General features: G+C 39.4%; 2 protein-coding genes across 6 annotated transcripts in view; one reads left to right on the forward strand and one right to left on the reverse strand.

The window, feature by feature from the left end:
- The window catches only part of CNST (consortin, connexin sorting protein), a 49,428-nt gene extending 34,931 nt beyond the window's left edge, over positions 1–14,497 (reverse strand). The window contains exons 1-2 of one of the 5 annotated variants that reach the window (XM_032682737.1): positions 14,411–14,497; positions 12,585–12,681 (exon numbers count right to left, since the gene is read on the reverse strand). Coding sequence is in view for 1 of the 5 variants with exons in the window: in XM_032682736.1 (XP_032538627.1) it covers positions 8,825–8,945 (121 nt within the window). In the remaining 4 variants the exon portion in view is untranslated. The other 4 variants (XM_032682736.1, XM_032682739.1, XM_032682740.1 and 1 more) reach the window with 4 other exon arrangements.
- Positions 14,498–14,671: 174 nt separating this feature from the next.
- On the forward strand, positions 14,672–25,405 carry TFB2M (transcription factor B2, mitochondrial). The gene is made up of 8 exons (XM_032682898.1): positions 14,672–14,960; positions 15,746–15,834; positions 16,740–16,893; positions 17,310–17,458; positions 19,085–19,174; positions 21,547–21,609; positions 22,844–22,995; positions 24,468–25,405. Exons 1-8 carry the CDS (start codon positions 14,672–14,674, stop codon positions 24,652–24,654), a joined length of 1,173 nt encoding a protein of 390 aa, XP_032538789.1. The 3' UTR covers positions 24,655–25,405.
- Positions 25,406–27,330: the final 1,925 nt, after the last annotated feature.

The following is a 27,330-nucleotide window of genomic DNA, read 5'->3' on the forward strand; positions in this document are numbered from 1 at the left end:
CCTGAAATAAAAATAAACCAGGGAGGAATAAAAGTAGAACAACATTTAATTCTGCCAGTGATGGTTATCAGATCAAACTTGCAGATAGATTAACTCTGTTTCAAGAATTAAATGCAAGTAAACCTGTTTATTGACTCAAATTGTCACACTATTTTCAAGAAAACATTCAACATGTCTTCAGTATACACAGAAGCAGATGGTTTGATAATAAAAAACCTAATCCCCCACCTACTCTCAGCAGGAGTCAATTTTCCCTTTTTGTGAACATGCAACTATAATCAATGCTGCAACTAAACACATTCATGAACAAAAAAGGGTAACTTAGCAGAAGAGCTACATGTTACTTGTATAGGAGTGTTATTGTATCAGTTCCTATCTTTAGCCTTTAGAAGCACGGCAATACTGCTGCTTCAACTCAGCAATTACATACATGAAACACAGCTCCATTATGTACATCTCACTAGATTTATCTCACTTGTTTTAAATAGTGAAGCCAGTAATCAGCAAGCGCTTCTGTATTATAGAAGAGCTTAAATAAGCCTCCTACAGCAGCTTCCTATGCTTTCCTTTACATGAAAAAACATTTCAGGATACCTGTCTTCACCAGTCTTTCTTAACTCTTATGACCTGGTATACATGACTGAAGCAAATGAAATACACACTTGCTAAATACGCAAGATAATGTTTCATTTTACTTGCTAGAAGAATTTAAATTGTAGAAAAATTGAAAAAAAGTCCTAAAGAATAAGTAGGTTTTCCTTCATACATAGAAACATGTCTCTGATAAAGATTACTAAAAAGATTTTCCCCAAATTATTTATCTACCATCTTAATAGTTGCTAAAATGACTGGGAGGAAAAAAAAAAAGAAACATCACTCCTATCTTAGAAAGGGACAAGAAGGAGGATTCAGAGAGCTACACACTGCTCTACTTCACCTCAGTCCTTTGAAGGTGACACAGCAAGTTATCCCAGAAACCATTTTCAAACACACGAAGGACATCAAGAGTACTCAGCATGGATTTATGATGGGTAAGTGATGCTTAACCAACTTGACGGGCTTCTACAGAAAAGTGGCTTGCTCAGCAGAGGAGGGGAGAATAATGGATGCTGTTTACCTTGACTTTGGTAAGGCTTTTGACACTGTCTCCAATAACATCATAGAATCATAGAATCATAGAATCAGCTGGGTTGGAAGGGACCTCTGAGATCATCAAGTACAACCCTTGATCCAACACCACTGCGGTTACTAGACAATGGCACTCAGTGCCACATCCAGTCTCATCTTAAAAACCTCCAGGGATGGAGAATCCACCACTTCCCTGGGCAGCCCATTCCAATGCCTGATTACCCTCTCTGTAAAGAATTTCTTCCTAATATCCAACCTAAATCTCCCTTGGCACAGCTTAAGACCATGCCTTCTTGTCTTACTCCTGGTTGCCTGGGAGAAGAGACCAACCCCCACCTGGCTACAACCTCCTTTCAGGGAGTTGTTGAGAGTGATGAGGTCTCCCCTGAGCCTCCTCTACTCCAGGCTGAACAGCCCCAGCTCCCTCAGCCTCTCCTCAGCCTTGTTGCTCTTCTCTGGACCTGCTCCAGCACCTCAATGTCCTTCCTGAACTGAGGGGCCCAGTACTAGACACAGTACTCCAGGTGTGGCCTCACCAGTGCAGAGTAAAGGGGAAGAATCACTTCCCTGGACCTGTTGGCCACACTGTTCCTGATGCAGGCCAGGATGCCATTGGCCTTCTTGGCCACCTGGGCACACTGCTGCCTCATGTTCAGCTTCCTGTTGATTAGAACCCCCAGGTCTCTCTCCGTCTGGCTGCTCTCCAGCCACTCTGTCCCCAGCCTGTAGTGCTGCATTGGGGTTGCTGTGACCAAATTGCAGGACCCGGCATTTGGCCTTGTTGAACCTCATCCCACTGGAATCAGCCCAACTCTCCAGCCTGTCCAGGTCCCTCTGCAGAGCCCTCCTGCCTTCCAGCTGATCGACACTCCCCCCCAGCTTAGTGTCATCTGCAAATTTGCTGATGGTGGACTCAATCCCCTCATCTAAATCATCAATAAAGATATTAAACAGAACTGGGCCCAACACTGATCCCGGGGGAGACACCACTAGTGACCGGCTGCCAACTGGATGCAGCACCGTTCACCACCACTCTCTGGGCCCGGCCCTCCAGCCAGTTCCTAATCCAGCACAGAGTGCCCCTGCACAAGCTGTGGGCTGCCAGTTTTTTCAGGGAATGCTATGGGAGACAGTGTCAAAGGCTTTGCTGAAGTCCAGGTAGACACATCCACAGCCTTCCCCTCCTCTGCCAGGCAGATCACCTGGTCATAAAAGGAGATCAGGTTGGTCAGACAGGACCTGCCCTTCCTAAACCCGTGCTGGCTGGGTCTGATCCCCTGTCCATCCTGTAAGTGCTGTGTGACTGCACTTAGACTTATCTGCTCCATAACCTTGCCAGGCACTGAGGTCAGGCTGACAGGCCTGTAGTTTCCCGGGTCCTCCTTCTGGCCCTTTTTGTGGACTGGTGTGACATTCGCCAACTTCCAATCATCTGGGACCTCCCCAGTGAGCCAGAACTGTTGGCAGATGATGGAGAGTGGCTTGGCAAGCTCTTCCACCAGCTCCCTCATCACCCTGGGATGGATCCCATCTGTTCCCATAGACTTGTGAGGATCCAAGTGGCTCAGCAGGCTGCTGTTTCCTCCTGGATTACAGGGGGGTTATTCAGCTTCTTATCTCTGTCTACAAGAGACATCCTCACAGACAATTATACAAAGTACAGTCTAGAATACACAGAGAGTGGGGAGTTCCAGGGAAGCATGTAGAGGGCAAAAAGCCATCACCAGCTGGACAACACAAAAACAAAAGTCAGCACCACCCAGGACAACTTCATCTCTGCTTCCAACCTGAAGAACTTGCTAACTATTTCAGACATACCAGTCTAACAAAAAATACTGTCTATCCTATAACATATAAGGTGCATGAGGGCAGGTTTAGACTGGACATGAGGAAGCATTTCTTTACTGAGAGTGTGGTCAAACGCTGGAAAAGGCTTCCTAAAGAGGCAGTCAGTGCCCCAAGCCTGTTTAAAAGGCATTTGGACAACGCCCTTTACAGCAGCCTTTAACTTTTGGTCAGCCCTGAATTGCTCAGGCAGTTGGACTGGTGATCACTGTAGGTCACTTCCAAAGGAAATATTCTATCCTAGTCTAGAAGAATAATGAATTGTATATTAGAGATGCACGTTGTATTTTCCTTTGGCAGCCATATAATTGGTTTTCCTTGAACACCAGAAAGACAAAGAAGGGAACTCTAGAGAAGATATGTATCTGGTGAATGCATCTGTTTGTTAGGAGGATGCTCCTTAGCCAAGCCATTTTCTCTCAAAGATAGTTAAAGACCAAATGAAAGGTTAAGGGGAGGACAGAAGTTCAATCAGATCAGAAAGAATCAGAACTAGAAGACATTTTTACAGACACCCACACTTTAGTTATATTGATTTAATGATAACTGTTCTAACGCACTAAAAATAAATTCCAAATACGATGTTCAACTTGAAAGGTTCACTTCTTACTCTTACTACCATATGAAATAATAACTACTGCTGTCCTCACCAGCTCATAGATTAAATGATGCATTAAACAAAAGACTGAAGTAAGACGCCCAAAGCCAACAAGGAATTAGTTTTAACAGCAATAACTAAAAATCAGGATGTCCTATCACCACTGTCTTGCTTCTATCTGTAGACAACAGTTTATCTGTTCAACAACCAGCACAGGGAAACAGAAATATGAATGCAGTTGAACAAGGTGTTTCCTATTAGATTGTGCAAAATGAGAAAAGATGCTTTTGACAAGTGACATTTTCTATAGAGGAAGCTAACATTTTGATACAAAATGTTAACTCATTTCCTTTGAACATCTGGCTAAAATGATAGTCCCTCACTAGCTGAGAGGCTGGAGAGTACCAAATTTCTTGGTTATTGCTTGAAACTCAGTATTTCTGCAAATAAAAGTAGTGCTGAAAATCCATTCCTTTCTACAACCTTTAGGACTCCTTAGAGAATGAAAATCCAAAAAGAGCTAGTTTAAAGAATTTAGAACAGTCATGGCCTTGATCTTTTAAAAGCATTTTTCCACCTCCCAGATGAAACTTTTTTCCTGCCTGGTTTTCAATGCTTCTATTTGCAGTTCCTTTCTAGTTCACCAAGGCACCAGGCAGGTATCAAAGTGAAGCTAAATCCTGTGAGAACAAACTTTAGCTCTGTCTAGAAACACAGAACATTTACTTATAAACAAAAATGGAATTAAAATCCATCATGATTTGAACTATATTTAACAGATGATTAACATGTAGTTCCTGTATTTACTGATTTGCTATTGAAATGAATTGTACACACAAACCAACATGCTAATCAAAAAAAAAGGTTTGTTTCTTCCTAGACCCATCTTTCTTCCTTTCATTGGTTGTCCAAAACTGAAACAAAAGCTAACACTGATTAAAACTGTGCTGACCTCTGTTAAAAGCTGCCAGTGAATGAAAGTGCTTCAGTTCCAATTGCCACACAGAATCGTATAATTGGCACATGTAATCATGCTGATTATAGCATAAACGAAAAATAAAATGGAAAATATTTGCCAAGCTGCTAAAAGACAAAGTGTGTATTAAAGGATTTAGTTTTATGTTTGTTTGCTTTAGGACAAACAATATGTACATTAGATAAATATCATGACCCTCGCTTCTATTTTACGTCAATTTCTATTTTAAAAAGCCCAAGGTCATCAGTGGTCTCTTTCATGTAATTCATACAACTTAATGGAATCCCAACAACTTTCTTAGTTACTCACTTTTGTGTGTGTACAAAGCCTTTTTTCCATCTATCCTTACTATGGAAATATAACCTTAAATACAGCTGTTTGGATTGTGTTTTGAATTAAAAAAAAAATAAATTAGTAAGAACTGGGATCATTCCTGACCTGGCACAGATGAAACTTGAAGAGAGCATTAAAAACAGAACAAAACAAAACCACGAGCAAAACCACCACCCCCCCTAAACTTTCGTACTAATACAGCTCCTCTTTCCTGTAAAGCTGGTGGGTTTTGTGAATGTTTACTGAGCACACAGCAGATACTGATCTCAGAAGTATCTTGGAGAACAGACCAAGGTCACAACATCGTGTCTTCTAACATTCAAAATGTTTACATCAAATTGGTTTTTTATCCCATTTGACTGCCTTCATATAGCTCCTCTGCCAAAACCACTATTTTCCCTCTGTCATTCTCATGCCACTTAATTATTCTATGTTAATTAAAGGCACTTAAGACTTTTAATTCTTTGAAAGTCAGTTTTCCCCATTATATCACCTACACTGTGCTATTCAAAATGAACAGGCATTCCAGATTGGTTCCCAGTGTTTATTCTATGCAATCTTTTAATTAACTTTAATGATAAAACACAATAGCTGTATCAAATCTGCAGTTAGAAGCAGTCATAAGCATTTTTGAGTATTTAATTCAAAATTAATCGTAGCAATAAGTGCTCCAGAAGGAGTAACATGAAATTCATTATGACAAACAGAATATCCTGTATCTTTTGGAATAAATGAAGCACACCTATGTGAAATAGGGATTAACCAGTTGTTTTGTTCTGATGAAAAGCATTCCATAAAGAGATACCAAACCAAAAACTGACCAAGAGTCCAAGTGGTTTTTTTCTCCTGAGCTATAATACAGCACGTGTTACACAGCACAAGAGAATTCATTGTGTCCTACTAGACACTAATGAATTACAATCATGTATTTTTGTTTTGTGCACAATATACATGGAAGAAGCTGGACACAAAGAAGAGAACCTGGATCACAGCAAGGTAAGAGTTTTAGAGAGGAAGGGACAACACTACATATGGCAACAACTATTCAGTCTAGAAAAGGTTGCTACATAAACAACCAAACAGGTTGTCTAGAGATGTTGTGGAATCCCCATCCTTTTAAAAAAGAAATCAAGCAAGTCTCAGGTTCAAGGACAAGTAAAAAATAGTACCTAGGATTTCAATTTTCTTTATTGTTGCAGTGGTTATGTAATTTCCTCCCTCTTTTTTATTTCAATATAAGCAGCTTTACAAGTCCTAGAGAAAACAAAAAAGCAAACCGATTCTGTGAAAACGAAACAAGTATTTTTAAAAATCATTATGTTTACAGAGCTCTTGCTTCGACCATTAAAAAAAAAAAGTAAAACTGCGGAAACACTAAAATTATTAAAATTTAAAGAATGACTAAACCTATGCCACATATTTCTTAAAACAAATAAATTTTAAAAACAATAAAATCTGTTGATCTTTCTGATAGCTGGTGTGAAGATACATTACAAGAGCATATTTAAATGTTAGTATCTCCTTTCATATTGATAAATAATCTTCTACAAATTAATACAAACCGATGTAAAAACTATCATGGCCATACACAATCAAAACATGTACTACAAATTCTTATTACTGCCCATTAATGTCCACCTAGAGGGAAGAAGATTGACCATATTTTATGACTAATTATATTTACTACCAAAATGAAGATTCAGCAATGGAGGGGAAACTGTAAATGACACAGTAGCTACATGACACTATGTAAAAACTACATGCAACATAGCATTACAAGTTCATTAGCTTGCAAAGAAAAAGGACAATGCCTACTATGCTGTTATGGGAGCTAATAAACAAAAAGCCCATGTGTTCTTTAGAGAAGTGCATGTGCAATTTCTCTACAACTGTTTGCTTCTTTGGCTGATGTGGAAACCAAGATATACCTAAAGAAACCTAGAATATTATCACCAGAGTGCCCTTGCCTCACCACAACCAAGAAAAGTACTAGTTGCTGAAGATGTACTTGAGCATCACAGAATTTGTTGCAGAAGGAAAGAGACAGCAGACAAAGGTGGTCGGCATTTCATCCAGCTCTAATCATCTCACAAAGCCAGACCACTTACAGCTAGCAGAATTCTGCTCTGCATTGTGTTTTATGTGCAATACAATAGTTAGAATGCTGCTGTTGCTAAAGAAAGGAAAATAAAAATATTTGTATGCTTCCATTATCCAACCTGACATCTCCGCAGAAAAAAAAAATACGTTCTTGTGCTGTCTTACAGCATGGACTCATTAGTAGTTTATTGTTTCACAAGATAGTCTTCCATACAATCCCATTACTGGATAGGCTCGCTCTGAGAGAATCTCATTAAATCCTCCTAACTGTTCAGTTGGCCCTATGTTTGGCTTTGAAAAAAATGAACTAGAGGTAAAAAAAAATAAAATATCTTTATACATGTTTTCTGCTTCGCTGTCAGATATACAGGTTAGGAGGTCTATTTCTTCATATGTGTTAAGTCTGCTGTCCTCCAAGAAGTATCCAGACACAGGAATGGTTTATCTAATTTCACTGAATTTACAAAAATATCTGAGCATGAACTGTTTGGTGGTTTGGCACTTTCCAGCATTTCTCAAGTGTCAGTGGCATTTAAAAGCATGATGATCTTCATATCTATAAACAGCAGGAATAGTGAGGTTTAGAGAGGAAGTTCCACATGCTATTTTCAACTTCTAAGCTTCCTAGTCATACTGCTTATTCACAGCTTTAATAAACAATGATAAACATATACTGCCAGGCATAATCTACTATTCCACATTTAACATTACTATAAAAACATGTTTCAGTCAGCAGCCAAATACAAGAGGTTTGTCTGGGAAGAAATAGCAGCTTTTAGTAGAACATATGACAGAGTTCTGTCAAAAACTTCACACAAACAAACTCTTTGTCAGCATTCAAAATACACAGTGATCAGACCCCAAATGCCCGAAAAGTTTTGGCTTTCAAGCTTCACTAGAACAAAAGGTGACCTCACCATTCAATGTGTTCATTTTCTGGTTTTGTCTGCAACAAAACACTAGAATGTATCTTGGGCAGGGCTAGAAAAGCAGTAGAATAGACTGCTTTAGGAGAATGGAGAACTCTCATCCCCGCAGCTCTTTTATAAACAGTTTAGGCAAACATTGGTCAGGAATAACCTATGAGTAACTGGTCTTGCCTTGGGATGCATGAATCTCCTTTTAAGTCTTATGAGAAGTAGCAATTTGCCTTTTTTTGATTTTTGTATTTTCCTTCTAATTGAAGAATGCCCAGATTTTTGTCATGCTACAGAACACATGCACAAGTTTGATTACAAAGCATAACAAGAATTAAAGACTTCCTACAAGACAAATTTATGCATGTTTTCTAGGGTAGGTACAATTTTTCTTACAGGAAAAAAAAATTAAAAAGTCCTGCAAATCCACACAGACTATATTTGTGAGAACTAATCAGCTCAACTCACTTTTATCCAAATCTTTACAAGGACCTGAGAAAGCTGACAGATTCTACCACCTCGTAAGAGGTTGCTAAAAAACATACAATGATATAAAATCTCTCATGATCTCGTGAAAAAACTTTAAACATGTATGAAAAGGCAGAGATGACAGAACAGAGTGCCTTGAAATGGAGATGCAAGAAGAATGAGGCAGTTATCTAAAAGCTGTCCCACTGAAGAAATAAGTGTTAAAGACTTTCTGACAGTTGAATTTCATAATGACATTGAATTCCGTAATTTTTACGTATTGATGAGGGATGAGCAAGTTTTATAGCCCCCATCAATACAAAGAAAACTAGCATTGTCAAAATATTCAGTGAGGTCCTAAATCACACCAAGGCCAGAAGTAATCACAAATAAAATGGAAAGCTATCCATAAAAGTTATTAAATATTATAAATTATTCCTGTCCATAAGTATTACATACCTGCAGTCCCTTTGTTATCAAGTCCATCCAGAAGGTTAAGAACAGAGCTAATTGTTGGAGTTTCAATAATTGTCACCATTAGAAAATCAGAATATCCAGGAGCTCTTCCAAAATCTTGCATCAGTCTGTTTTATATTTCTGAAGGGAAGGATGGTCTAATTTCTACATTATTCAGTGTCAGATACAAATGACCGAGATCAAATCCCTTCTTTGCTCTGAACCTCCTCCATGAAGTCAGTCACACCGACTTTTTTTTTTTGCCCTTGAACGGATGAGCGAGAACTCAACCACATATAAACCGGAAGAGACCTAAGTTAAGCAAATCACAACCCCCCAAAAATTAATCACTGGTGTAACTTGACTGAAGTTAATGAAGCTGAAACAACTTAAACCCAGTGGTGAATTTAGCCTGAAGTGCTGTTTCAACTCTCTGCTTTCCAACAGGAAGTTATTAAGGTAAATTCATTTCAGTTCTAATTGTGTAAATAAATGCCGGGCTATATGAGCTGTCTCTCACAATTTACACATATTTTTGATTAATAGATTGTGGAGAGGTTTTCTGAAGCAGATGGTTATCAGTTTCTCTTTCAGAATTTGAATATATGCTTGCAATACCTGAGCCTGTAAACAGAGATCTAATTTGTTTTAGATCGGTTTTTCAGAAAACTCCTATTATCAAGGCCACTTTAAGTAGTTTCCATTAAAGAACTCTTCATTACAAAATCCCAAATACCACAAACATTAACAAAACCTAGCATTAATACTGTAAGATGGTAAAAACTATTTTCAATTGAAACCCAAAGTAAGATAGTTTCAATGACATCAAGACAGGAGTTTTACAGCCTATAGAGACATTGAGTGATTATTATTTCTCCTTGTGTTAATGATGTCATATTTCAGTGTTAAAATAGTAGACTTTAACAGTCTTCCATGAGAAAAAGAGAAATCCAGATAAGAAACTAAGCAGCTACCAAAACAATATTGGATAAAGGATAATTTTATATGCCAACTGTCATAAAATTCCCCTGGGACCAAATGTGTAAGCTCTGCACTGTGCATGTTGCTTTATTTTGTAAACACATGAATCTGAGCCAAGGAAGGTGCCAAACTATTACCAAACAATTTACAAACTTGTAAGTTCAGGACAGATGCACCCCAGTTTGTTTATTTTGCCATTAGTCAACTGTAACACTGTAACAGAATGAACACCACCTGGACTGTGATGTAGGTCCAGCTGAAATGTTGGTCTAACCTGATAAAGACCATCATGCCCTCCCTTTCAGCCTAAAAGCACACAAAATTCCAAATTTAAACCATTAGGAAAGCACCTCCAGTGGATATTATGAATGTCCATGTGATTTCAATACCATATTCACCAAGTAAACCTAAAAATCTTCCTAACATGCTCATATAACAAAGATAAAACAAATACTAAAATTAAGTCTGGGTTATTTTTTTTTTAAAAACAAAGTTATTTTGAACTAATCTGAATTTGCTCTGCAGTGTAATATTAATGTTCCAAACAACATACAACAAGAAAATTAAATTAATGACACAGACAGAGAAAAGCAGTGTTAAAGCTCACATTCTAAGGCCATGCATTAGCAATTCAGTTGGGAGAGGTGGAACAGTGTATTGGAAAAACAGTACAAAAAACTTCACACTCCTAAGCAACTCTGTTTCTGAAAAGCAAGCACACAGCACGCTAAAATTTGTCTACAGAAATATTTGACACTAACATCACTAAACCCTCTACCCTTTCCTTATCAGTTAGCCAGACATTTTCAAAGACATCACAGTTATACCGCAAGTAGATTAATAAGTAAAAAATACTACGAAAATCTTTAGCATGTCAAGCTCTTTAGCAAGGTAACACTGCAAAAACGTTCAGAATAAAGACTTATGACAAAAACATGCTGAGTGAATTTGAGTCAGCAGAATATGCTCATCAGAATCAAATGAAGAGGAATTCTGGGAGAAAGAAACAGAAAAAGCACCTATTTGAATGTTTTCGCTCCTGTCTGCAAAGGTTTAATGGGACTTTTTTTTCTGCTTGCACACAAAAAACATTTGCAGTAAATTTAGTGGTGATGAAAGATGCCAGACTGATAGCCCTAGGGACTGAATTTCTCTGTATACACAGAACAGATAAAGCACAGAGTGAAAAAGTTTGTATCCCTGCCAAAATGCCTTACAATACACAGCTTATGCAACCATCTTCACACTACAGAACCCTTTGCCTCTCCGCTGAAAATGTCAAAAATATTGCTGCTTAGTGTTCATTATAAGGGGAATAAAACATGGACAGTGTTTTTAGCATTGGTAGGGACAGAATTCAAGGCATCTGCTCATTTAAAAATGTTTATTTTTGTGCTGAATGGCTCTTTTGTCAGCTCTGAACTTTGCTGCAGTGTTTGTAAGGCTGCAAAGTCAATCTCCACCTGGTATGAAAATGCTTTCCTACTAAACAGCATGTTATTACATGCGAAAAATAGCAAAGGAGGAGTGGTTTAACTTTTTTTTCAAATATCCTTACATTAACATACATGACCATACACCTAGCGCTCAGAAATTATCTCAAAGGAGAACTAACTTGATTGTTTCACTTAATTGGCACCTAGGCCCTCACCCTCCAGTGATCTGCACAATTGATCTAACTGACTTGTAATGGACAGTAACTCCCTATTAATCAGGTTTTCAGCGTTAGGCTGGAAGCTACACTGTCACATGGAGCAGGCAGGCTTCCAAGGAACCTTGGATTCTTATTTCCCTTACTACTAATAGCTTGGCCAAACAGCAAAAAGCCTCCCCCCACTCCCTGGCCCCTGTCCCCATCCAAGCATCAAGCCATTTTTAGTTGTCAACAGATGACATGTAGGAAAGCAATAAGTTAAGGTTTATAGTCCATAATGGCTCTAAACACAAAATTGCTTACCTCATTATAAAGACTGACTTTCACTTCAAAGGAAGATGTCCAATACAACCCACAGGTTGCAAATTCACTAGATCTCAAACCAGGTGTAGGATTGAGGCGTAGGATTAAGTGCTACTTCGGTTCTTGGGAGATTTCCTTTGTGCATGTATGGGTTTGGAGTGGGGGACAGTGATGACAAGAAAATATGGCAAAAAAGTGAATATACTCTCTGATTGATTTTTAAAAAATAATTATTTATAGAGACTATTTTCCTGAGTGTGCAGTGTTTACAGCACTTTTGAAGAAATCTCCTACCACTCCTTTTACTATTTGCAAATATTTGCTATGGCTAAGTGGTTAATACATAGCAAAATAATACTAAAAAACTAGTGCTTTAATATTAACTTGAAAACTAAGCTTTAAATTGAGCCAAATAAAGGTAAATCCACAAAGTATTTAGAACCACTGAAAAGAAAAATATCTCCTTACTATCTTTTTGACCCATACAACTAAGGAGCTCTTTTGGTGCAAGCATAGACTGGAATCCAAACAAACAGGTAGCCCTTTTGATTACCTCTGATTTATTTCAGAAAACAATAATTAGGAGGAAACAATAATTTCAGCACACCCAACAATGAATGTAAATTATAAAGACATAAGGCTCTATGAGGTAAGACTGTAAATTCAAATATTTTCATGTACAGATAGCTGGATTAAACTAGAAAATATATGGCACGATCAGCCATTAACATAAAAATAACTGTTCAAATGTCCTTGTGATACACTTTAACGTATTCAGCAACTTTCTGCATTGTATTTTCTAAACAAAAAATGTACACAACTTACCATTTTCCTAGGGTTTCAATAGTTTTTCAAAGATAATGACCAAGTCATAAAGAGGTAGTCCTTTACACATGCAAGATTCAGTATATATCTGGCAGTTCTAGTAGGCGGAAAGAAATCCAAAACGTAAGTTTAGCCTATAGAGATCTGTAGTTCAATCCAGGCAATTGCTAAGCTAAAGTAAATAAAAATATGAGGAAAAGTGTGTCATTTCTAGTGTATGAAGAATTGCCAGGGCATTTTGCCTTTGACTCCTCCAAAACACTCCTCTGAATAATCTCAATTAGTCTGAATACTCCATTCAAAGCACTCCTGAGTGCTCTGACTGGCAACAAAAAATTTCCAAAATTAATTAATTAAGCTTAAAACTATACCTAATTTTTTTGTGGCCATAGCTGTCATAAGCTCTGATAAGGAATGCTGAATTAGGACATGACTAAACACTTACTCTAAGAAAATCAAATTATGCTTGATGTTCTAGAAGTCCTACAGATTACTGAATTATCAGACTAATTAGTAAGAGAGGGAAAAAGCTATTAAAGACATAAAGTCCAGTTTAAAAATGGATTGAGGTCTATCCCATCATCCAGCTGAACAGTCTGTCCATTTCCCTTAAGGCACAGGGAAAACTATTACAGCACTCAATGTAAAAAAGCAGAGGATGTAAATTTCAGTTATGAAGAACTCGTGCATTTGACAAGGCATTTACATTCTTTTCTAAATTCAGCCCAACCCCTCTTCATGCCACATGCAGATCTGCCAAAAAGAGAAAAACAAAGCCACAGTTTTCTGTCCCAGTTTCTGTTTAAGAGAGATATGTCAAACAAAATGACTTTGTTTGGTAAGTAAGCACGTGTTAATCTCTCACTTCACAACCAGAGAAATGAGATATAAGAAATAAGGCAATTTTCAGAAATTCAAACATAAAGTCTACTTTTGAACCATTAATTTGAAGACCAGTATACAGTGTGATTGCTAGATCTCTCTTGCCTTCTGCACAAATTAGACAGGGAGCAGGAAAACACGTTTGGGAGGATTCTCTCTCCCTTTCACCATCGCACTGTGGCCACTCACCTGCCACTGACAGGTTTTAGCACAGGTATCCCTGAAGGACGAACTCCAGTTTTGTAGAACTTGATAACGTTTTGAAGATGTTCTTAAAAGTTATGTCTCGTTAGGGCATTAGAGACATTGCTGAAAGGACAACGTCCCTCCTATTGAATTACTGGTTTGACCTAAAGCGCGATTGCAACACGGTATCGAGCAGAAACGAACCAACAGGGACTGATACCGGAGCTCCGCCAGAGCTGGATCCTGCACCTGCTGAGGGCGGCAGGGCGATACAAACACCCGAGTCCCGAAGTGACTATTTAGCTGAAGACGCAGAGATCAAAGTCTCTCGTGAAACACCCTGGCAAACCTCAAACTAAACACGTAGCTCCTGGGACTTCACCCGCACACCGAGCGCACACATCGCTGCACGGGGCGACCGGCACAGCGTTTCTGGCCGGCCCCAGCCTCCCCCTCCCGAGCCACCGCCACCCGCCTCAGCCCTCCGCCTGCTCTGCTCCAGGGACACGGCGCCGGGGGAAGGAGCCGCAGCGCCGGCGCCCGCCCATGCCGGCTCGGGCAGGCAGGGCGCTTAGCCCCACCGGGACTGGCACCGGGACCGGCACCGGGACCGGCACATTCCCGCTGCCCACCCGGCGGCCCCGGCCCGACCCTGGAGCTCCCGGCGGCGCCGGGACGAGCAGGAGGCGGCGGCAGCGCGCGGCACCGGGGGAAGCATCTCCCCTTCCCCTCCTGCGGACGAGCCGCTGTCAGCTCACCTCAGCTCCGCGGCGGCTCGGGCGGCCGGGACCCGCCGCCCGGCATGGCGTGGAGGCGCGGGAGCTGGTGTCGCCGCGCTGCCGCAGGCTGGCGGCGGTGCGGGGCGGGCACCATAAACAGGGAGGGAGGGAAGGAGGGAGGAGAGCTCTCGCCGGCGGGGCGGAAGCGCGCTGGCGAGGCCGGGCAGCGGAGGAAGTGACGCTCCGGTTGCCGCGGCGATCGCGCACCCGGTGCTGGCGGCGCGGCGCGGGCGGCGGGCAATGCTGGCGGGACAGGCCCCGCCGGGCGCCGCGGGCTGCGGCCGGCTCCTGGCAGCGGCGCTGCGGCCGCTGCTGTGCGGGCTGTCGCCGTGCTGGGCGGCGGGGCGGCAGTGCCGGGGCCTGCGGGTAGCGGAGGCGGCGACGGAGGAGGCGCAGGTGGTGCAGCGGGAGAAGCGGGGCGGCGTGCCGGTGCGCCGCTACATCGCCTGCCCGCGGCTGGCGCGCACCGTGCAGCAATGCCTGCAGCGAGGGGCCGGCCCCCAGCCCCTCCTGCTCGAGTTCGCGCCCGGTGAGCTATTCCGGGGCTCCGGCCGTGCTCCCGGCGGGGGGCTCCGCCGAGGCGCGGCGCTGCTCGGCGCCACGGTGACCTTGCGGGGTCAGGGCGGGCTGCCGCCCTCGCCACCGGCGGTACCAGCCCCCCGAAGGGATGGTGGTGCTCAGAGAAGGACACGGGGCCTGGCCTCTCCCGTGATTTCGGGCCGGGGTGGCGGCTTCCTTGCGTTAGGGCGCTGCCCGGGACAGGATCCGTGCAGGGGGTTGTCCCAGCCCGCCGCCCTGGCGGGTCGCTGCTGTTCAAACTGTGCTATAGAGTAAGCAGAGATGTGTCTGTCAGGTAATAAATATTGTGGTTTTGTAAGTGGACTTTGTCAGTAAAAGCACACCCAAGACAGGTAGCCCTTTGCAGTTACTTAATGTCTGTGGTTGGTTTGTATTTTTTTTATTTCTGCAGAGTGTTATTTTATCTGTAGAGATAATGTGGGTACGATTTCAAAGTATATTTCAGTTGGCAGAAGAAAAAGTAGAAGTATTTGAAACGTTATCTCCAGTGTTCCTAAGTATCTCATTGTAATTCCATGCTTAGTGTAATTCAATGAGCATTCTCAGGCAGGCTGCCTGTAAATGGTTTTTCTAACTCTTGTTTTGAAGTGTGTTTAAACAAATACAAGCTCTCATGTATTGAAGGCGAAATGTCCCAAGTGTCGTGTTGAGAAAATCACTAAAGGACATTACTTAGAAATAGAAATGCACTTTTAAAATTTTTAATTTTTTTTTTATTTTATTTTCCCACTTCAGGTCCTGGAATCTTGACTCAAACTCTGCTCAATGCAGGTATTAGAGTGGTAGCTCTGGAAAGTAACTTAGCTTATCTTCCAAACTTACAGGTACACTTTTGATTCAGTTGCATATTTCTAAAACCTAATTAAAGGGAAAATAAGAAATTAACTTACAATTTGTAATAGCTGTTGGATCAAAAAGGAATTAGACAGTAATTGTTACTTGTAACATCTGACATAATGCCTAATAACAGTAAGTATTGTTTGGTATTATACGTTGCATATGTAGAATATTTTTTAATTAGTTGATTTGACGTTTTGTGTATGCAGGAATTCAAGTTCATACATAGTCTTTCTATGAATAGTTTCATGCATAAATTTGAAAGTAATATTAATCAGAGTCATTGTATTTGTGTATGTTTAAATAAGAGGTCCATATGTAGCTTTAAGAAATCTGTAAAAATACTCTTAGTTATTCTGCTTATCTTAATTGACACTTACATATTAAGACATATGTGTTGTCCTCTCCTGCTCACCTGGGCTTTTCATGGATTCTAAGGGGGTCAGACACTGAGCTGCAGAAGCTGTACTAGAAGGATGGTGTTATAGTGCTGGTTTGGAACCAACAACTCACCCTCTGACTTAAAATGTGTATAAAAGGCATTCTCTCTGCATATGTGAAGAATTCTAGTTGTAAATCATTAAATGAAGTGGTTTGTTTAGTTGAGTATAGTTTAGGGTTTTTATAAGGGAAAACATTGCAGAACATCGTAGTAATTTAAGAATTGTTTTAATGGCACTCAAGTTGCACAGCATAAAAAATGTCAAAATGCCCAGCACAATGAAGGAGGCAATTCTTTTTATCAGCTGTAAGAAGCAGCTCTGAGATTTGACTCTTGTTGACTGGGTAACAATTTTAAGTAATGCTTGAACATATTTTTTCTTTGGGTGGGATGTTTTGTGAGACCAGTTACTATATCCAGATTTCTTCAACTGAAGCTGATTTTATTTAGTCCCTAGAGAATAGCCTGGATGGACAATTAAAGGTCATTTATGGTGACTTCTGCAGACTGGATCCTTTGGTGAGTGGAACACTGAAACCACCTGCCGTGTGCTCTGACAAGCTTTTTGAAACCATGGGTGTAGCAGCAGTTCCTTGGAGGGCAGGTATATGATCACACATGTTACAAATACATTTGGAGGGTGCATAGGCAGTTTGGCAAAATCTTTGGGATTTGCTTGAGGTATATGTTCTGTTTAATATATGTGCTCATACTCATGACAGTATCATAATGGATACTATTTTCTACATTTCAGCTTTTCTTAGACTCATGATAGCTTCAAAAAATACCCCATGTGGCAATATGGGATATCAAGTATTTTCTTGTCTGTTAAAGGTTTAGTCTAACATGAACTAAACTGGGCTTAACTTTGACTAAGGCTTGAATTGTATTCATTCTTGAACAACATGAGCTCACAGACTTTCTTCTCCTAATTATTTGTAGTTTAGACATTAGAATTAATGAGATTGTCTAATATGTATTGCAAAATTTTAAAAATACCTTTACATGTTATTGAAACAGATGTACCTCTGAGAATTTTTGGAATCATGCCACACACATTGGAAAGAAACAGACTTTGGAGGCTTCTTTTTGGCCTGTATGAATGCAATTCCATATACAGATACGGAAGAGTAGAACTCAACCTCTTTATAAGTGAAAAAGAATACATGGTATGTGCAAGGTATTTTACAGTTAATGAAGATGTAGTGCTTCACAGAACACAAACCCATTTATATTGTATGCTTAATGTTTTTGCTAGTGAATTTTTTTTCTACCAGAATTTTTAAGTCTTGTGTGTTTCCCACTGGTTCTCTTTATGCAGTGACAGCACTATCAAGAAACATTCTCTTGTCATATAACCACAAATCTTACAAATATGAAGACTGGTCCTTGAGAAGAATATGCAGCAGCAGACTAGCTGCTTTCCATTGTAAATTGTGAGGTGCTTAAATTCTGTAACATGCTTTTGCAACAAAATTGTTTACTAGTTGCATGTAATAGTCAACGAAGACTGAATTCAAAATGCAAGTGAAAAGGATTCGGGTAGAGGATTCCAAGTTACTAAATACCATAATCAATGAGATGCACTTGTCCTGTTGAGTTGCTTTTGTATGCAGTACTGAAAAGAACTGAGCCAAAATGTAATGATTTACACACCTTTTTATTAATATTCTGTACACTAAGGCACAGAGCTGTTTTCTGGGTTTTCTAATGTTCCTAATTTACGCTGTCTGGAAGCTCTAGAACTGTACTTATACTTCAAGGATACCTTTTTTTCCGAGAAACTGGGAGGTTCATACAGAGCCATAAACCTTTAATTACTTGCAAGCCTTTGAGGTCTGCTTACACAATCTGTGCTGTGTCTAACACCTCACTGAAAAAAAATTAAAAGTCTTAAGTATATTCTGTGAAATGACAAGTTGGACACCACTGAAATACCAACTTGCATGGCATGTTTTTAATGGCCATGATTTTTGAGTAAATACAGGGGCAGCTCATTCTTTTTATGCAGTCGCTGTGTTTTTTTTTTTTTTAAATTAAGTTTTATGGCTTTATTGTGAACCCTGTTAAATGAGAGTTGTGTAGTAAAAGCTATAGGAACCTTCTTTTAGTGGGCATTGTTGGTTCCTTTTTGTTGGTTGTTTTGGTTTGTTTTCTTATTATATGACAAGGCTGTGTAAATCTATTATGACAAGTTAAATCTCCCTGCTACAATCTACTTCTTTCCTGGCCCTGTTTGAGAATAATCACAAGCTTTTCTTTGTTTCCTGGCCTGAGAGTTGTTTGATCTGTAATATTGATCAGGATGATGACTGAGCAAGTTGCTTAATGTTCAGTGAGGTCACCTGATGTTTTACTTATTCTGCTTGCATGTCTTCTTGGGAATATTACTTTGTCAGTGCAAGCTGATAACTCTGACAAAGTTACGGTTTTTATATGTAATATGATCCCTGCTTCTCTTGTGTGTGAAACTTCTCTGCCTTAAAAGGGACCAGAAACTATGTGCTGGAGATTCATACATAGTTCAGTTATCCAGATAACTGCTGGGAAGAAATACTTAGCCTGTTATAATGTCTTCTAGTTGGGTCTTCTGACAAGATGTACTAAAATATCACAAAGTATGTATTCGAGGCCTAATGTAACTCTACTTTGGAATTTTAGACTTAACTGAATTTCTTTGACTTAACCGAGTTTCTTACTACTTGTATTTATATGTATTTGAATGAGGATTTTGCTTAGATAAAGAAACAGTCTTAGTTTTTGCAACAAAAAACTTTTTCTCTGCCATTTTTTAGGTATTAAGAGCAAAGCCTGGGGAAGCATGGGCTTATCAAGCACTTACTGTACTTGCGCAAATAGGATGTGAAATTGAGCTACTGCACAAGGTAAGTGTTTTGTACCAGCTGATGTGGCCTAATGCTATGGACATGATTTTAGAAAAGAGTTTATAGTGGTTTACTATCCTAAACTAATTGGAAGCTAATTTAATGTTTAAATTAGTTGGAGAACTGTTGAAAACTTTTGTAGAAAGCATTGATGTAAAAAGCTGAAACACTCATGTTTTGTGTAAAACTCTCCATTAAGCAGCATCGTGATTCACTATGATGTCAGTATTTTTATTGCAAGCCACTGTCCTCTGAATTTTTGCCATCCTATATGCTTTGGACTTCCTAAGCTGTATTCAGTAGAAATTTTTTTTTTGAGTCCTGGTGCTTTCATGTTCCAAGCATACCTGCTTCTCCTGCTAGTCAGTACTTATCTTACCTTGTCAAACATAATATGATTTAGTTTTAAAAATTGTTTATGTTTTTCCCCCACCTCCACATGAACGCATGGCCATCAACTTTCACTTAGTTTATGGTTTTCAGATTTGCCTTTCTTTGTACTCTGTTTTTCTAGGAACCTACCTTCATAGTTTTAAGTGTTTTTCTAATCTAAAATTAAGTTTCATTATCTATTGTCTTCCAAATACCTTATATCATGGGGTATATATTAAGGAGTTGAAGAATGATACTCTTTGAAGATGGTCATCTGACTAACAGGGATGTAGAAAAAGTAGAGGCATTTAATGTGTTTTTTGCCTCAGTCTTTAGTAATACTGATACACCTTGAACTGCCTGGTCCCCTGAGCTGGAGGACCACGGATGTGGGAACAGTGACTTTCCATTTGCAGACACTGAAATTGTAAGGGACCAGCTGTATCAGCTGAATGTTCACAAGTCCATGGGGCCTGATGGGATTCAATCCAGACTACTGAGGAGCAAGTGGAAACTATGGCAGGACCTCTCTCAGTTAGCTACCAAAGGTCTCGGGAGTCTAGGGAGGTTCCTGCTGACTGGCAGCTGGCCGGTGTTTTCCAGTCTACAAAAAGGGTGTGAGGGAAGAGCCAGTGAACTACAGACCTGGCAATCTAACCTCAGTACCTGGAAAAATTGTGGAGAAGATTCTGCTGGGTCCTATTGATAGGCATTTGAAAAATAATGCAATCATCAGGCACAGTCAACATGGATTCACAAAGGAAGGTCCTGTTTAACTCATTTGACACCCTTCTGTGATAAGGTCACCTGCCCAGTGGATGAAGGGAAGGTGGTGGGTGTCCTTTTTCTGGATTTCAGTGAGGCTTTTGACACTGCCCCTCACAGTACCTTTCTGGAGAAGTTGTCCAGCTGTAGGATGAGAGAGTTCATGGTGTGCTGGGTGATGAACTGGCTGAAGGGCAGAGCTCAGAGGGATGCACTGAATGGGGCTACACCTGGCTGACCACTGGTTCAATCTGAGAGCCAATATATTGTTCAATATATTTGCCAACAATCTGGATGCAGGAGTTGAATGAACCATTAGCAGATTTCCTGATGGCGCCACACTGGGAGGTGCTGTTTACTCTCTTGAGGGACAAGATGCCTTGCAGAGGTGTCTAAGCAGATTGAAGCATTGGGCAATGATTAACAGGATGAAATGAAACAAGTAAAAATGCTGGATTCTGCACCTAGCACAGAGTAACACTGAGTACAAGTAGTAATTGGGAGAGGAGTGGCTGGAGAGCAGCCCTGCAGAAAGGAACTTGGGGGTGCTGGTTGGCAGCAGTTCAGTACGAGTCATCAGTGTGTTCCCTGGCAGCCAGTAGGGCAAACTGCATCCTGGGGTGCATCAAACATGGCATCATCTGCTGGTCAGTAATTGTTCCACTGAATTTAGAGTTGGTGCAGCCTTACCTTGAATATTTGGGCAGTTCTAGGTCCCACAACTTAAGAAGGTTGTAAAGATCTCTGAATGCATCCAGAGGATGGCAACAAAGCCAGTGAAAGGGCTGGAAGGAGTGTTATATGAGGAGCAGCTGAGGCCTTTGGGTTTGGCTTTTTTGGAGCAAAGGAAGCTGAGGAGGGGTGACCTCATTACTCTCTACAATTTCCTGAGGAGAGAGAGGCTAAAGGGAGATACTGAGCTCTTATCCCTAGTAACCAGTGATAGGACACATTGGAATGGTTCAAAGCTGTGCCAGGGAAGGTTTAGACTGGACATTAGGAAGCATTTCCTTAGCGAGAGGGTGGTCAAATACTGGAACAGGCTTCCTAGAGAGGTGGTCGATGCCCCAAGAGATATTTGGACGGTGCCCTTAACAACATGCTTTAACTTCGTCAGCCCTGAATTGCTCAGGCAGTTGGACTAGATGATTGTTGTAGGTCCCTGCCAACTGAAATAGTCTATTCTATTATAACAAAATGCTTTAATTCTGTAACATATTTGCTTCCTCCCATAGGAACCTTGGTCATCATTTGCAACTGATTTGAAAAATGGGAGCCTGGCAATACCAAAATCTAAGGTAAGATTGTAGTGTACACTTTTCTTCTTTTAAAGATGTAGTTAAACCACTTTTTATTAAAGGTTAAAATAACTTTATAGCAACATTTATAAATGTATTTTTAAGAAGTGTTCTAATTAAAATTTACAAGCAGCATGTAGATTCATCAAAAAGTGAGTGAAGAATTGCTATGCACTTAGAAACTGAAATAAACTATTATCTTTAGTGTCTATGATGGAAAAAATATGGTGAATAAATAGCATAAAGGAATGTTAAGAGGTATTTTTCAGAAAAAGTTACTGACAGGGAAACATCTACTTGCTTAAACAAAACAACTGTTACCACAGTTAATAACACAATCAGTATCCTGCTGGTTTTGATTAAAATAGTAACTCATATCTCCATTATAGATTTCATGTGATAGCTAATTGCTGAAAAGCATGAGTATCAAAGCTTAAATTTGAGAAGTGCAAAAGTACCTTGTGTAAACTTGTTCACTTTTCTCTTTTAAAGAAGTAATGATGTTCCTTTGTGTAAAAGAAGAATATCCCTATTTAATTCTGATAATATAAAAGCATGTTTACTTAATATTTGGTTTCACCCTCCCCAGAAAACTGCTATGTTTTGAGTGTTGTTTGCAATGTTTCTTTAAGATATAAGTGAATGTAAGTGACTGGGTGTGCCTTACGTGCTTAGCTGTGTTGCTGAAAAACTGTAGAGAGGCATATCAGGTGGATTATGCAAGATGTATTGTGATAGCTTTAGGAGAAGTACAAATGTGAGACCTACTGGACAATATATCCATTGCTGCTAATACAGAAGTACATTCATTTCAGTTAAAGACTCCATCCCAATTTCATAAAATTTTCGAGTTGCAATATTGTCTTAGCGTTACACTCAATTCCATCTTTATATACAGAAGGCAGGTAGTTGAAGTGATCTGATGCCTTGCATAGTATAGGAATACTATAGGCCCTATAATAGCTTGAAAGCTCACATCAAGCCTGTATTGTCTATTTCAACTAAGAAAGTTCAGTCTTAAAATGTAAAAACAAACCTAAGCGATAGTATGTTTCTTTTGTTTTCTATTTCCTTTCCTGTTTGGGGCACAGCAGAGGTAAAGCCTTATCTTCCAATGAAATCATCAAGTTAAGGCTTCTAATAAGAAATGTTAGTGGTGATGAAAATGAAACTCTTAGCTAAAGACAGACACTGTCTATCATCTTTTCAGTGATTTATTTTGTTTTTCTTGCAGTGGCTGCCAAATGACCATTTATGTTTGGTACGACTGACTCCTCAGCAAAATCTGTTTACAGGAGGCTTGAAGCCCACAAATGCAACTACCTTTATTTTCATGGTGAAACAGTGTCTTGCTAAACCTACATCTAGACTTAGTGATAGACTAAAGTAAGTAAGAAAGAATTACAGTTTTTATACTTTTTTCACAGAAATATAGGAAAATATTAATATATGTTCTCAAAGAGGTATTTATTTGCAGATGAAATACTGTGCTTTTTTTAAAATTAATTATCTACATGTAGAACAGAAGATTTCATTTGTGCAGCCCACAATACAGTATTTTGGGGACTGTTCCTGGCCCGTATTTACAGATAATAAAAACTTGAGGTTTGACAGAAAGGTCAACAAGTATTTAGAATGTCATCATCATGGCTAGGCTTCACGAACGAAGATTTGGGATGTCTATGTGCAGTAATTCTCTGTACCTCCAATGGGGGTGAGGTCGTGTATCTGCAAGAAATTTTCACTTACTTTACAGACATAATAATAAAGCCGCCAAGACTTTTGCAGGTATAGGAATTAAAAGCTGAAAAAGTTTCAGTTTATAACAGACATCAAAGTCATGGTAATGAAAACAGCTGAAGGTTATTGAAGGTGGAATGGGGATGTCCTCAAATGGCTGTTATCTAATTAAAAAATTAGGCTTTAGACTTATTTACTAATTATGAAACTAATTATTTTTTTTGGTATTACACTGGAGCTATTCATGTTTGGTTTATGATCAGTAGATTTCTGTTTCCCAAAAATGGAAGATGTTTACAGTCTGGAAAGCATTGACTTCTACTTGCTGATGAAAATAATGAATATACTTCTCACTTGCTGATAATAGCTTATGAAAGTTAATTTCCAGAAAGAGGAGAGAAAAAAAAGCTACTAAATTCCAGTAACTCTCTTAGCAAAGAAAGTGCAAAGAGCCTTAATGGATTTCTCTCTTGAAGCTCAGTGGTGTCCCTCATTTCAACTCAGTCCTTCAGCCAGGAAGTTGAAGGCTTCTAATTGAATCTTCTGTGTATTTATACACCCTTTTCCTGTCTGGGAAATAGTTTAATGTATGTGCACATTTATAAAGGTCTAGCTTTCATACATAGCAATGATGTAGATGGAGAGAGAGTGGATACATCTGTTTATATATAGAAGAAAATACCTGGGAGGTGTAAGTCACTAATTCATGCTATACTGAGTCATCTTCTTGAGGATTACCTTGGCTTTAATTTCCCAGGCACTGAAGAATAACCCCTTTTTATGCTGTAATGCCTGTTACTGACTTACGCATTTCAGGTAGATGAGGGAGGGAGGGCAGGCACCCATTCTGTAATGAGGAGGCCACCCACCCTGTAATGAAGAGACTTATGTGGTTTGGTATTGTCTATGTCTGCTGGGGGCTTTATTTGGTATTTATGTGTCTTATTAGCAGATGTTTCTTCCTGTTTGCAGTATGAATTGAAAATAACTTATGTTGTAAAAAGAGGTTAACTTCTAGAAGTTGTGTAAGAGTGAAATGGACCTTCAGATAATGTTTCTTGCTTTCTAATTTTTCACAGAAAGGAATGCTCCATTAAGACTTTGTTTGTTTGTTTCAGTTCATGGAGCTTGGACAATGGTGGCAAATTACTGAAAGCGCTAGAAATTCCAGAAAATGCTGTAATGCGTGACTTGTATCCAGAAGACTACAGGCGTCTTTTTGAGGCTTTACAAAATTCTAGTATGTTTACTGAAACCTGGTTCTATGATGAAGTCTTGGAAAGTGTAAGGACCATAAACTTATAAAACTAAAGCTTTTGGAAGATCACCTTAGCTTCTGAAAGATTACTTCGATGAGAAACGGTTTAAATAAAATCACAGATACAATTAGCTAGATGATTTCCTGTCCAAACAGGAAAATAAATTCAGCAAGTAACAAGAGCCCTTCTGTACAGGATGAAAGTAATGGATTTGCAGTTATTTGAGCACAATCCTATCTGGAATGGACAAACTTTGCAACTTTTCTGGGAACTTATTAGTCACTTGCTGCTTTTGGATGTACAACTTAAATGGAACTTTTTGTTACACTGCTGTATATTTACAACATTTGAAAAGTTAACAGACCAAATAATGATTATTTGTCTGGTTTGTATTTTAGTTCTTAGTGATTTGAATGCCTTTTGGACAGATTACAAAAAAACATAGGTCTCTACAACCACTGAGTCTGCTATATTGTCTCGTTATCTAAAAACCTTGCAGTCTCAAGTCAACAAAATATTAATAAATAATTAGTGGTGTGTTACTATAAGACAGGGTAATGACTGCATGATAAAACAGTAACTGGGAGTTGCTTTAAGTAAAGGTTGTAATATCTGTGGGGAAAAGTTGTAACAGTTCTTTCTTTTGAAAATAACACAGGACAATCTGTACTGGATTTCAATACACAAACAGCTATATGTGTATGGGGATTATTTTAGGTCTGAAGGTCACCAGAATATTCAGTGCTGTATAAACAATTTGGAAAAATGAAAATAAAATCATCTTATTTGAAACCGTTGCCCATGTTTTTGTTTAATGTGTAATACATGTACAAAAAATTTACTTCAAACCCACATGCTGTTAAAATTCTCTTTTTAGCCATAGTACTCCATAACACAACCTGTTCCTAATTTCTCTTCCTATCTTACCATGTAACTGTTCTGTTGTCCGATAAGGCTGAGAGGCTGTACTGGTTCTGTGCTCTATACTGTACTCTCTGGGAAGCACTGTGGCCAAAACTACGCCTCTTTAGCGAAGTACAAGTTAATAAAATGCCTTTGGTGAAGGCTGAGCTATTTTCAGACTTTGGAAAACAGCAGTGCCCAAAACACTGCAAACACAGAATTGTATTTCTTAAGCAGAGTGTGAAGTACAGATGTGACAAGCATTCATCGTGGTCTTCTGCAGATGGAAAACTGAGCAGCCTCAGTTACCTCTGCTAGGTAGGCCACAGCTATCTTGAAGCTGCTGGTAAGCTTTTCTAATGTTATGATGAAACTCCTGGAAAGGCTGAGGCTTAATTTGCAGTCTGAGTGTTGCTGGTGTTACAGTGTAAGCCATGAAGATTTTAGGCTTGCTTTCTGTTCATGTCTCTGTTTTGGATAACTTGCATTGTAAATTGACTATGAATGGCAAACTTGCATTAACAGAAGCAATTCCACCTTTTTCAGTCTCATTAGATGGTAACTGTCTTACCTACTGTTCTGTGAGAGTGCTTGTCTCCTAGGCTGATCACCCCCACACACTTTGAATCAAATTATCTTGCTGTTGTTGCAGAAAGATGTCTTATACCAACATACTAGGAGAAGTATTCAAGGCATAAAATGTAAGACCACCACTGTCTAAATAAACATCTTTAACTGTGTGCTGATAACATTTCAAACATGAACTGAAAAAAACTTGTTTTATTTTGATGCTGTTGGAAAGCAGCATTTACTGAGCCAATGCAGAGACTCCCACTGTAACAGCAGGAGTCTGTAAGTGGAAGGAATATTGCATAACTGTGGACTTAAAATGAGGAGATTTAATGGTCGCCAGAAATCTGCCATTAAGGCTAAGTGTAAGCAATGTTTAGCCCTGAACACAAATGTGAAGTGTGTCAGCAGAGGGGCTTGGAACAGATTGTTCACAGACCAATATGATCGACAAAATGTCCTCTTTGTTACAAAAGGATACTCGTTATATACTGTTACTAGACCCCAACGCCTGATCACCTCTTCTACAGTATTGGATACATAAAAGAAACATACTCTGTTGTCCAGTGCTAATTGGACTATAACAGGTGTCCATATGAGCTGAGGGCACACGTTTACCTTTCAAGACTCCTCCTTAACCTTGGCACTGATCCTCCTTTGTTCTAGCTTCAGAGGCTAAAGCCGTTTTAACTATGCAGCAGTTTCTACTGTCTGCACCCAGCCATGCCAAGGCAAGGCCTACAGAAATGCAGAAAAAATTGTTCACACAAGCTTTGTTCTCCCAACAGAAGTGGAGAAACGTCATTATAAAAATGGTTTTGGTATTCATGGAAGAGATGGAAAAAGTGAAAATTACTGTTGTACGTGAATAAATACATGGGTAGTGAAAATTAATTAGGTCTATGGATTTGATTAATTGATGCTATGCACTCGGTACTTTCTACTGTTGCAGGATTACAGCTTTTGTAGAATAATGTTGACTGTAAACTTTCACTTCACTTTCAAGTTTTAAATTGTATATAAAGGTTTGTCATACATTCTTGTTATAAATTTTAACCAACCTTCTACTACTTGTATTCCTTTCCTTTGCGTAACTCTCTTTGCCATATTCCTCTGTATGTTTATGGAAAATTGAGGCAGCCATCTCTTCAGTTACTTTTGAGTCACATAAATACAAGGGCAGAACTTGAAACTAGGAAAACAGTATATAAATTCAGGTTAACATGTACAGTTCAATAACCCTCAAAAA

This window comes from Chiroxiphia lanceolata, chromosome 3 (assembly GCF_009829145.1).
Source record: "Chiroxiphia lanceolata isolate bChiLan1 chromosome 3, bChiLan1.pri, whole genome shotgun sequence".
In the NCBI taxonomy this organism is placed as follows: Eukaryota; Metazoa; Chordata; class Aves; order Passeriformes; family Pipridae; genus Chiroxiphia; species Chiroxiphia lanceolata.

Coding starts and splice junctions, on each gene's coding strand:
- TFB2M (XM_032682898.1), top strand. CDS start 14,672: ATGCTGGCGGGACAGGCCCCGCCGGGCGCCGCGGGCTGCGGCCGGCTC. Junction 17,459..19,084: donor TAAGTGAAAAAGAATACATG/GTATGTGCAAGG, acceptor GCCATTTTTTAG/GTATTAAGAGCAAAGCCTGG. Junction 22,996..24,467: donor AGACTTAGTGATAGACTAAA/GTAAGTAAGAAA, acceptor TGTTTGTTTCAG/TTCATGGAGCTTGGACAATG.